This window comes from Ictalurus punctatus, chromosome 28 (assembly GCF_001660625.3).
Source record: "Ictalurus punctatus breed USDA103 chromosome 28, Coco_2.0, whole genome shotgun sequence".
Classification (NCBI taxonomy): Eukaryota; Metazoa; Chordata; class Actinopteri; order Siluriformes; family Ictaluridae; genus Ictalurus; species Ictalurus punctatus.
In genome coordinates this window covers 8767067-8780009 of record NC_030443.2, presented here as the reverse complement: position 1 = coordinate 8780009, position 12943 = coordinate 8767067, and the positions used below count along the sequence as shown (strand labels likewise).

General features: G+C 38.6%; 1 protein-coding gene across 2 annotated transcripts; it reads right to left on the bottom strand.

Moving 5' to 3' along the window:
* Nucleotides 1-4239: 4239 nt before the first annotated feature.
* Nucleotides 4240-10051, bottom strand: ungb (uracil DNA glycosylase b). 2 transcript variants are annotated; one of them, XM_017495008.3, is made up of 8 exons: nucleotides 8838-10051; nucleotides 6831-6949; nucleotides 6515-6684; nucleotides 6313-6408; nucleotides 6131-6228; nucleotides 5904-5992; nucleotides 5428-5606; nucleotides 4240-4781 (listed from the first exon to the last, which is right to left on the bottom strand). In XM_017495008.3, exons 2-8 carry the CDS (start codon nucleotides 6847-6849, stop codon nucleotides 4641-4643), a joined length of 792 nt encoding a protein of 263 aa, XP_017350497.1. In that variant the 5' UTR covers nucleotides 6850-6949; nucleotides 8838-10051; the 3' UTR covers nucleotides 4240-4640. The 2 variants fall into 2 exon arrangements, with proteins under 2 accessions (XP_017350497.1, XP_017350494.1); XM_017495005.3 differs by lacking the exon at nucleotides 6831-6949.
* Between the last annotated feature and the right edge of the window lie 2892 nt (nucleotides 10052-12943).

Here is a 12943-nt window from a genome sequence, read left to right as displayed (position 1 = left end):
TCCTAAACTTGGCAGCCTGGTGTTCAAAGAACAACCTGACTCTAAACACCAAGAAAACCAAGGAACTTATTGTAGACTTCAGAAAACACAACACGGAGCTGGCCCCCCTCTTCATCAATGGGGAGTGTGTAGAGAAGGTCCACACCGTCCGGTTTCTTGGCGTCCTTATCTCTGCTAACATCTCCTGGACGGACAACATCACAGCGGTCATCAAGAAGGCTCAAACGCGGCTACACTTCCTGAGGGTTCTCAGGAAGTACAATCTGGACTCCAATCTGCTGCTGATCTTCTACCGCTCGTCCGTCGAGAGCTTGCTGACATACTGTATCACGGTGTGGTATGGTAGCTGCACCGCAGCAGACAGGGAGAGGCTTCAGAGGGTAGTAAGAGCAGCACAGAAGATCATTGGCTGCCCTCTCCCCTCCCTGATGGATATTTATACTTCCCGTTGCCTCAGCAGAGGAAAAACTATCATTAAGGACAGTTCTCACCCTGGCTTTGATCTGTTCAATCTGTTGCCCTCAGGGAGACGTTACAGGTGCATCAAAACAAGGACTAGTAGATTTAAGAATAGTTTCTTCCCAAAAGCTATTACCATGATAAACAAACACATGTACTGAGTCCACAGCATATGTATATATTGTCTCAAACTGTGCATTTCATAGTACCTCCGCCATCCACCCTAATATCTATCTATCGTGCATATATCTTGCATATATTGTATATCTTGTTTATTTATTTTGTTTATTTATCTTATTTATTTATCTGTGTATTATCTGTTTATTCTTCTTGTGTATTGAATGTATATGTTTGCACGGAACAAAAAAGGAGTGGCTCTTAATTTCATTGTACATATGTATAGTGACAATAAAAAGGCATTCATTCATTCATTCAGTAGAAAGCACAAATGTGTTGTTCTATCTGAGGTATTTTTGCATATGCGAGGTGTAATTATGCAAAACATTTCTTTTATGTGTGCCTTCATCTGAGATACAGCGGGTTAATAATTTTTTTCCATTCAACCACCACCATGCCAAGGCTCACTCCATATTTGAGCAGGCCTTTGGTATAATGAACATACGCAGGGTGTGCCTCCTGTTCAAGTCTGTTAAGGACCACAACTTTGCCTCAACATCATGGTTTGTGCCGTTCTCCATAATATCTGCCTGACAACAGGAGACACTGTTGAAGCCACTGAAGCTGTTGATGATATTGGATTGCCTCTACACTGTCCAGTGAGAGGGGACAAAGTGAGAATGCCTGGCAAGACAGACTTGCAGGCAAACTCTGCAGGTTTATCCTGTGGAGTTACATGACCATGATTATTTGTAATTTCATCCAGATGTTTGTTTTTCCCCACAACATGATTATGTTTAGAATATGAAGATTAAATTATCTTCTTCTCCATGCCTCTAGCCCCATGCTTTATATTATTTGCTGTACCCACATTTTCAATACATATATATGTGTAAACGTGTTCATTCTGGTAGGATAATGTAGCCGAATTCATGTAGTCACATTTCAGGTTCAATGCAGACTATGTGTGCACTACATTAAAGTACATGTTATACATGGATACATCTACATAATGTTATAAGAACTGAAAAGGTTTTAGTTTTACACTGTTGATCAGTGTAAAAATGCTTCTAGTGTGACTTAACATGTTAACCTGTTTTTAGGCACAGTATTGTAGGTTTTTACAATTGCTAAATATTTTGTTCTATAATACATTCCAAGCTCTTCCCACAGGTGCCACAGTAGCACTTTATGTGGTTTAAATAATGAATATTATTTTAATGTTTTGACTGCATGCATTACATTAATCCTGTTTCAAAATCATTTCAAATTTAAGGCTCAAGCAGCAGTAAAATAATGTATGTCCTGTATATGACTGGATCTGTAAATGTTTGCTATATTGACTAAGTTTACATGGACAACAATAATCTAATTATTGACCTTGTTCTGAATAAGACAATATTGTGATTAAGGTGTTTACATGAGACAGGAACTGGGTGTTCTCTCTGGAGGTTCAGGTGTGGAGCGGTCTTTTCCGCACCGCAGAGAGATGACATGATATCTCCGGCCTGGCTTGAATGCCGAGCGATGCCTACTGCACAACCAGCAGGAGGAATGAAGCTCAAGGAGGAGCCTGTGTGGGAATTGACGTTCCCCATGAAGCTAAAGGGGGTAGCGAAGTTCTCCGCAAGGCCCGAGGGAGGAACGAGGTTCTCCGTGAAGCATGAGGAGGGAGCAATGTCCCCAGTAGAGCAGAAAGGGGGAGCGACATACGGCACGGAGCAAATAAAAGGAGCTACGTCCTTAGCCGAGCAGGTAGGTGGAGTGATGTTTGAAGCGGAGTCTGGCGTAGTGACATCCGAGGCAGAACAGGGAAGAAAAGCGGACCTCTTGGCTGGACCGGGAGGCAGAGCAACGTCTTCAGCTGAACAGGGAGACTGAGTGATGTCCTCAGAAGAGCAGGGAGGCTGAACAACGTTCTCTGTCGATATGGCAGGCTGGACGAGATCCACAGTGGGGGAGGGAATGTGGAAGATGTTTCCAGCCTGGTTAGAAGGCTCTCCTTTGGCATACCCCATGACGGAGTACATCACGTCGATCCATTCCCGATTGGTTTTAATTAGGGAGAATTTTCCCTTCTTCTCACACCTTGGCTTTTGGATTCTGAACAAATCTGCTGCATACATCTTGAGGTCTTATGTGCGGTCATGATTTCAAGGTGGAGACGGATGCAAGTGCAGATTGATTTTAATTAATGCCAAAACAACAAACAAAACAAGAATGAATAGGCAGCAAAACACTAAAGCAAAGAATAACTGTGAAAGAAAGCCCATAAACACAGCAAGATAGACAACGGCAAAGAAAGACAAACGTAAGACAAGGAGTGCAGTGCAAACTGTGGCTACATACACATAGGTGCTCGGCAACATGACATGACATGACTCAGGTGCAGGTGGTCATGTAACTGGTGCAGTGGGTGCAGGGAACTGTAGTACAGAGTTCCTTCTCTGATATACATAACAATAGAACACTGAATAAATTCCTTTTTTTTTTCTTTTTTTCTTTACCTGTCCCCACTCTCTAACTCTACACTTTACCATTAAATATAATGATTTAAATCCTTCAGAAATCTTTTTTTTATTGTGTGACTCCATATCTCATCTATGATTGAAATAAAAAAAAATTAATAAGTAATCCATAATTTTGTAGACAAGCAAGAATATTTTCAAATTGATCTTAGGTACTGGTAGTCAATGCAGAGATCTGAAGACTTGCATAATATCTTAAACCCTTTTTCTTGTCTTCTGTAAAAGAAGATGGAGAGAACCCATTCTGTGCAAGAGCCAGAAACACCCACACATGGCACGCTGCAGGGGAAGCAGTGAGACACACCCACCACCCTCTCACTCTCTCCTTCCCCCTCTCTCCCTCTTTCTCTCTTCCTGCCTTCCCCTCTCGCTCTTTCTTTTTCTTTCCACCTCCTTTACTGTGAAGAACTACAAGCACATAGCACATCCGTTCAACACAGAAATCTCACACACACACACACACACACACACACAAAATGCACACACGGCCATGCACACACACGCACCCGCACGTATGGACACATCCCATTACGCAATGTTCATTCCTGTTACTAAAATGTTTTGGGTCTCTTTTAAAAGGACAAAATGGCTTTGCATATTTTTTTTTTGGGAAAAATACAACTTACATGCATATATTGCAATTTTTTAGTCACAAATATGAATTATTTGAACATGTAACTAACCATTTCTTTAAAATAAATACTTTCTTGAGGGGAAAACAGAGGAATTAGTTGACACGCTTTTAAATATACTTTTTTTTAAATGACATTAGTTTTGTAACAGGACTGAATGAAATGCAACCATTTTCCACTTACAAAAAAAAAAAAAAAAAAAAAAAAATTAAAAAGTTACCTGAGATTGACCAGTACACATTTTAAATAGTTATTGGAATGGCCCATAAAAAATTAAGGGGCCAGTGTGTTGGAGCCATTTCTGTGGCAATATTATGATTGGCCTCTGAGTGGAAGCAGACTCAAGGGGATAAATTAAACACCTGTGTGTACTGTATTATGTCAGGTGATTTGGAATAGAAGAGGCACACAGTTTTTTGACTGTGTTGTAGACCTTGGTGTGAACATGTTCATGTGGGACTATGTATTTTAACCCATTTTTGGATGAAATAAAGAAAGACTAGAACAGGATATGTATTTATTGCATGCATTAATTAATTGCTTACTCTACTTACCAGTCACATCTGGCAGAGGAAAAAGACTTTGTTTATATAAACATTAAGGAAAGATGGAAAACCACTCAATCAAGAAATGAGATTGGTAATGTATTAACAATTTCCCAAGGCAGACTAAGGCAAACTGCATCCAAGTTGTACAATTTATACAACACTGCTTATTTATTAAATGATTTTCTGGATAATAGTGTAGCACAGCAGAGAGGGAGCATTGTTTCATTGACATGTTGTAAGCCTACGAATCTCATATAGACTCAGTAACATTATGCCCAAACATTTAACATTATGATTAAACTGAAAATTTATAAACCCATAGTATCATTTAAAAATATTACTAAAAAGTACATTGGTCACAGTGCATTCCAATCAATAGGTGTCTTTCCAGCTGCCATAAGTAAGATGTTAGTTTTTGAGAAGTGTCTGCATCCAAAAAAGCCCATGTGAGCAGAGTATGGTGAGGGATGGCTTGTCTCGAGGACATGATGCTGTGACTGTAAATAAGAGAAACGTTATTAGCCACAGTTCCACAGCAAAGTGCCATATTCAGAGTTGCACGCATAATGAGCAGTTAACAGGCCTACAGAAATTACACACATGGGTATTCACACCTCAGATGTAATGGAGAGCTATGTGCACAGGATGAACTCCCAAAAAGAGAAACATGCCTCAATTAATCGTGATCACCGTGTTTAAACTTTTCTAGCTTCAGAATCTTAACCTAAAGAGGAGCAGTGGCGTGTGGTGGTTTCCGTAATATATGCGGTAGCTCATTTCCTCCAAGCAAGTGGTGGTTTGTGTAAAACCCTGTATATACGCATACAGCAGCTGGGTGGGGGCAGAAGGGGCACAACACAATGATCACACCTCTCGTTCCCTCACATTACTAAGTCATTGCCATCTGTTCATTCATACATAATTTAAAGGTAAGCACTTGTTTTTTAAAAGCAGTGGTTTATATACTATTAAAAACCCTCCCTTGGATTCTTCTACAATTTGGTAGCCTGCATTTGAATTACATGCAGGTCATTTGTATGATATCAATGAAGCACCCAGAAATTTGAATTGTAAATTGTAAATTGAATTGTAGAAGTTATAAAACATGGACACCATTTTAGCAATCTGGTTCTGTAAACTTACTCTGTTGATTAATTTGCCTTTTCTCTGAGCATATGATCCCCACAGCAGGAAGACCAGGCCTTTTAAATTCCTACTTAGGCTCCGAACCACAGCATCAGTGAACTCCTCCCATCCCCAACCCTGATGGGATGTTGGCTCTCTGCTTCTCACGGTTAGGACAGAGTTCAGAAGCAGAACACCTGACAGCAGGAGAAAAATGAGACTTTCCTAGAGAATCTTTTACACTGAGGTGTAGGAATGGTTGTGGTTTTTAAAAATCTGCATATTTTAAATGGCTTATCCCCCCCCCCCCCCCCCCCCCCAACGTATTTAAGTAGTCCAATGAAATACTTGTATACTTAACTAAATTATTACACTATTTTCACTTAAAATAATGGTCGATTTAACTGTATTGCTGAGTATGCTAATTTATAGTTGATGCATATATGTTTGCATTATCTTGTGATCGATGCAGATGACAATTTTAAGTCATTAACCTTGTTTAGCCCATCCTGTCAGGTCTCCATGGCCAGGGTGTTGGAAGTCTTTGATATCTATTGCAAGTTCAGTGAATATATTTTCCAGGCTGAAACAAATGGTTACTAAACAGTGAATAAAGATTTGAGCAGCATCCATTTGGTTAATATATTAACACAAAAATCCAGGAAAGGACAAAATGCATCCACATGTGGTCCCTGAGGGAAACTTAACTTAAGTTGTATACCTTGGAGGTGGTGGTGAAGGCCTCAGTACACTGAAGCACAGACCATGAGCCTGACCTTGTCTGGGATATGGGTCTTGGCCAAGGATGACCACTTTCACCTGAATACCAGGGCAAAACAATTTAACAACCTGATGAACTCGTATGCAACTTTTCTTTTTTATATTATTCATTAAAAAACTTACAGCCTCAAATGCACACACGTGTGTCCAAAAGAAGACTTGCTCTTTGCTTGGATAGACAGTGAAATGTTTCCTCTCCTCAGTGACAAAAGACATCAGCTAAAGAAGAGAAGCCATTACATACAAGAGTTTTGACACTGTGACTCATAACAGTACAACGGCTCATGACTTTGAATGTGAATGTTGAGTGTGTGTTGTCATATACCTCAGTGAAGTAAGGTTTGCCGAATTCAGTACCGATGTGAATGCTCCAGCTCTCTCCAATGGGCATAGGATCATTGCGAGCAGCAAGCCTCCTCATAGCTTCATGTCTCTTCTGCTCTATTCGCTTCAGCTGCTCAACAGTAAGCTGTGGGCCACTGCTACAATTTTTTTCTTTTGACAGTGTTATTCAACAAAGAAAAAACATAAAATAAATCAAAGATATCATATACAAGTGGATCTTAATATAAGTTAAATCACTTTTCTCTATAATGGCCAACGGAGCTTAACTTAATCTATGTCCATGTTTATTTCCATACCTTGTGACATAAGTTCCATACGTGTTTTATGCTGCTGGAAATTTTTCTGCACTCTGCACGAGTCATGCAAATATATTTGCTCTTCAACTCAGAATCGAAAGTGAAACTTCAAGCCAGCCCTGAAATAGCAGTGAGGTTTAAACCAGAACTGCATCCGTCACCCTCTTATTTGCTTTGTGCATGTTAGAGAGTGGGATACAAATTACCAGCATTGATATGCAAGAATTAGGATTAGCTTGTGAGTGTTCCTATGTCAGCTGAACAAATCAGATATTTTGCTTTCTGTCCAGTGTCTAGACACTATAGAAATATATATTTTGGCTATTAATTCTGTTTCCACACAGATTTATGAAATTCTGCAGCTATGCATCAAAAAGTGCACTGTCTAAGCTGCATCTACAGCACTTTCTCTGTGGAAACATCCATCAGCTTCATGTGAGGGTGTATTATTTATATATAAAAAAATCCATTAGAATTTGTAAGCAACTTTACTGACTGACCACATTATAAAAGAGCATATTTGTGCTTATTAAAACATTCACTTTCCTATTTTCCCTCAGGGACCACAAAACCTTTGAAGTGTTACAGCACTTGATGCTGCTTCCTGTTTTTAAATCAAATCTACTATATAATATATATATATATACACACACATACACACACACACTCACACACACACACACACACACATACATATATATATATATATATATACACACACACACACATATATATATATATATATATATATATATATATATATATATATATATATATAACTATAACATGTCAAAACAATTAAACCAAGATAAATCATAGATAATTTTCCACCTTCAATGTAATATACTGTCCCTGCCAAAATTTTTGGAACAGCAGTGCTATACACTGAAGACATGAGGGTTTGAGATTAAAAAAAAAAAGATGAACATGAGACTAGTTCAGAATTTCAACTTTTATTTCCGGACATATATATATCTAGATGTGGGGGCAGACGACCCAATTTGTAGATGAGCAAATGTATAGGAATAGATAGCCTTAAAGTAAATTAAAGTAAATTACACTTAATATTTGTTTGTGTATCCTTTGCTTGCAATAACTGCATAAACCTTGTGACCCACTAACATTACCAAACTGTTGCAATCTTCTTCTTTGATGCTTATCCAGGCTTGTCATACCGTTTATTTCAGTTGTTGTTTGTTTTGGGTGGGTTCTCACTTCAGGACGTGAAATGTATGCTAAATTGGTTTAAGGTCTGGTGATTGGTCTTCCACTTTTTCCCGTGATGATGTCCTTTTGTGGCTGTCACATGTGTGTTTTTTTTAATTCCAAAACAAATCAAATGAAAGCTGCAACAGCACAGGGTGTGTACCCAGGTGCATGTTGGAGCTACTCTGCCAGGGTTTTTTTAATGAGTTTATATAATTTTTTTGACATATTTTCCTGTTGCCAGTAGGTGGCGCTATTACCTTAAGCAAAGAAGTGGCACTAAACATAGTTTTGTGTCATATCTGCTAAAATGGCAGTTTCAGACAGAACATCTATATTTTGCTCATTCAAATATACTAACTGGTCAGGAAGACAAGACTTAAATTCCTCCAAGCCGTTGGAACAGCTGTTTAAGCTGTTCCAAACTCTTCACACCACTTGCCAAGCACTATTTATCAAACAAGGTGGATTTTTCCAGAGCAACCGCAACATAAATCTTTCTGGCTGATTTAACAGTTTTTCTAAAACTCTGAATGTAATCTTCAGGCACGCTCTCATATGCGCAGAGAACAGTAGCCTTAACAACCTTGTAATTTAAACTTTGTTCTAGAGTGAGGGCAGAGCATGCTTCCTGTGCTTTTCCTGACAATTTGCACTGCAATAAAAGCATCAACGAACTTTTTGGCCAGTTTAGCATAGTCACTATTCTCTCAAAGAAAGGAAAATATGCATCAACTTCATCCTCTCTAAAACAGGCACTAAACCAACATGTCGGCTAACATCAAAAGCAGGCTGACTTACTGGTGAAGATTGGATCGGAGCAAGTGGTGATACCAGTGCATTGGGGACATCGGCACCAGAAGAGCAGAACTTCCATGGATGAGGCACTGGCTTACGACTCTGAGCAGCAAGGTCGAGCTTTTCCCCCTCAGTGTCCAACTGCCTCTCCCGAATGCGCAGCAACTGCGTCTGATACTCTTGCCACTAAATTTCCAACTCCAGCACCTTCAAAACAAGTTGCCAACCAGGGTCTACTGAACTGGCTACCGGCCATTCATGGTCTAAATAGGCCCCCAACCCACCTCCAACCTCTGGAACGGCCTCTGCTGCGACAAAAGCCAGGATAGGCAGATGGGCAACACCCAGAAGCACGTCACGCTCAGGTAAGACCTGCTGAGCCACTAATGCCTCATACAGAACAGCCTTAACCACCTTCTTATTATCTAACCGCAGCACCGAAATATTAAAGAAATCTGTGATATAAAGTAACACCTTTCTTACACTTATCAAACTCCTCTAAGGTAGGACAAAGCGTAAACATAGTCAAATCAAATCCTGCCATGCTCACAAATAACAACCAAACCACAATATAATAACCCTTATGAAAAAAGGAGCTCTCAAACCAACCATAACATGCAAAAAAAAAACAAGTAAAAAAAACCCCACCAAGTACAATTGTTGACGATCCCAGACAAGTCCCCAATTCTGTTACGACTCAGTCTAGGGTTAGGTTGCACAGCATAATTAAAGGCATGGGGTAATGTAAGGCGGAGTAAGTGATATTTGAAGTAACAGACGGATGACACAGAAGTGGCTCAAAAGGGTGGTATATTGTAGTATTTACAGGCTATGTACACACATCTGCTGTACACCACAGATAATCTGGGGAAAACTTCAGTGTGGACCAAAGCCAAAACAACAAACAAAAACTGCTGTGGAGGGAAACTAATTTACCTAAAAACAAAAATAAACAAAAGACAATTAGCTTCCCTACACTACCTTACCAAAAACAGAGATTGAAACGCACTCCTAACAGAAATGGCAGTCAAGCCTCTACTACCAGTGAAATATATACAATGTTTGATTTGTACAAAGAAAAAATACAGCAATGTAACTATATACAACCAGCAACCAGAAATCAAAGGGCAACTCAAACTCATAGTCAGACTAACAGCACAATCATACAAGCAGAAAGAGTGAGCATTGGCAAAACGAACCTGTAAGCACTAGCTTCTCTCACAGTTAAATACTGTCGCCCATTGATGATGTCATCTTGGGGGCAGAGGAGCACACAAAGGTGAGGGAGCAGTATTCAAGGCAGGGCAGGAAGGCTCACACTGGAATCTCGAATGGCTTGCCCTGCACAGATTTATACACACTAAAAAAACAACACAATACATACCCGCGGAATATCGCGGGTTGTAACATCGGGTATGGTTAGGCCCTCAAAAATGCAATTTATTTAGGAAAAGAATAATAATTAAAGCTGCAAGCAGCGATAAATAGGTCAATGGCAAGCGGGTGTACATTGGCACTGCTCTGCCAGGGGAATGCCATTCTATTTTTTAGAATTTATATAGTTATTTTTGACCTATTTTCCTGTTGCCAGTAAGTGGCGCTATGACTATAACTGAATATTTGCACGTCTTCAGGGCAGGATTCATATCAAGTATGTGAAGTTTGGTGCAGAATAAACACTGTATGTCTGAGTTAGTCTAAAACGTCAGTTCATGTTGGCAACAGGTGGTGCCATGAGTATAACTGAATATTGGCATGTAGATGTCTTCGTATCAAACGTGAAGTTTTGGGAAGATTAGGCATTGTATACTTGAGTTATCACAACTTCTTGTTTAATAGCAGTAATAGCACGGTTTAACATTTAGCTAAGTGTTACTAGCATTGTGTAACATGTTTCTAGCATGTTGTTAGCATATTTACCACTTGCTGGCATATTTTAATATGTTGATAGCAGTGCATCACTGTGTAAAACATGACACTTCCTGTTGCTAATAGGTTGCACTGACTATAACTGAATATTGGCATGTGTTGTGGCTAACAATCTTTCCAGCCTAACAAAAAACTTCAGAGACAGAGGGTTAGTAGATGTCAAAATGTAATTAAACTTTATTGAAACAATAAAGTGAGACAGTTTGCAGAAAGTCTAAATTATACATACAGAAACATGTCTTTATATACTTTTCTGAAGCAGTAAAATTATTCACCTTTTCTTTCTAGAAACAAACCAATCTCTACTGCTTTAATTAATTATTCATATCCATATGATACCTTACATATTATATATCAACGCATGCAGTGTCAGTTGTATTTTCTTAAATGTTTTACCAGAACAGGGTTTTTACTTTGTCCCATTATTCACGCTATAGCTCCAGCCTGGTACCCTTCCTCCTAGAAGTCTTATCTTTTATTTTGGCACTGATTTGCCAGCTTAAAGGGCTTTGGTTGGAAACCCAGTTCTGGTGAGTGTCTAATAGCTAATTTACTGCCATAGAGTAAAGCTGCTTTAGACAAAACACAAGGTTCCAAATTCACAGACTTAGAATGTCACTTGTTAGAAAGTATTTTATAGTTCTAGATTATGACTGCTGTGCAGAAAGATACAGGCTGATACAGAAAAACAATTCAGTAAGACAAATAATGAAACTGTTCAGTAAGAAAAATAATTCATCTAACTCAATACACACTTATATAACTTGATCAACAAGTGCACTATGGATTTAGATTATGCTTCTAAGTAATAATTCTAAATGTTGGTTATACATATTAGATTATACTTTATTAACATATTCAAACATTAGTAAACTTTGTAGTTACACACATTGATTACACTTTATATTTTATACATGTAGATGTCTTCAGGGCAGGATTCCTATCAAATATTTGGTGCAGATTGAACATTATGTCTGAGTTAGTGTAAAACATGTCAGTCCATGTTGGCAGCAGGTGGTGTTATGACTATAACTAAATATTGGAATGTAGATGTAGATGGACTTTTATCAAACATGTGAAGTTTGGAACAGATTGGAAATGGCAAAAAAATAAAAATGGTTGACTTCCTGTTGAGTTTAGGGCATGGGTCCAAGATACTTTTGGCCTGTAGATGTGTTCAGACCTGTGACGTTTTGGGAAGATTAGGCATTGTATGCTTGAGTTGTAACAACTTCCTGTTTAATAGTGTCACGTATCAGAGAAGGAACTTTGGACTACAGTTCCCAGCAGCCACTGCACCTCAGTACATCACAGTCACATGCCCACCTGCACCTTACTCAAGTACCTGCTAAGGAGCACTCCAGTGTATATAGCCACAGTTTGCACTGCATTCGTTATCTTACGTTTGTCTTTCTTTGCTGCTGTCTTTGTTGCTGTGTTTAGGTCTTTGGTTTATGTTTAGTCTTTGCTATTGTGTTTTACCTTAAGGTTTTACTGTCTTTTGTGTTTTTGTTTTGGTCTTTATTAAGTCAAATTATCTGTATTTGCATCCATCTCCAAATCATGACAAATAGCAGTAATCGTATGCTTTAGCCCTTAAATAAGGGTTGCGAGCATGTTGCTAGCATGTATAGAAACTGCGGGCATATTTTAATATGTTGTTTGAAATACATCAGTGTAAAACATGCCACTTCATCTTGGCAGCAGGTGGTGCTATGACTACAACTGAAGATTTTAATGTAGGTAAAATTCAGGCCAGGCCAGGCCAGGCCAGGTTTTGTACAAAACATGTGAAGTTTGGTGAAGACTGAACATTGTATGTCTGAGTTATAACAACTTCCTTTATGTGGCATTTATTGATCCCAAACAGGGGGAAATTCCCTCGATACAGCAGCTCAATTACACAAAAAAACAGATAGGAAAGAATACACATTAAATACGAATAGAATTGAAAAAAAAATGTCTAGAAAATCTATACAATAGGAATATAATAATAATAATAATAATAGTAGTAAATAACAATAATGGTAATATGTACACTATGAACAAACACCTCAATGAATGTAAAGATCAATACAAATATGAATATAGAAAGATGAGTAACACCTTGTTTATATACAGAAAAGTGATTATTGCACAGTTAACATTAGAGGTTGAGCAACAAATAATAAATGAATAAA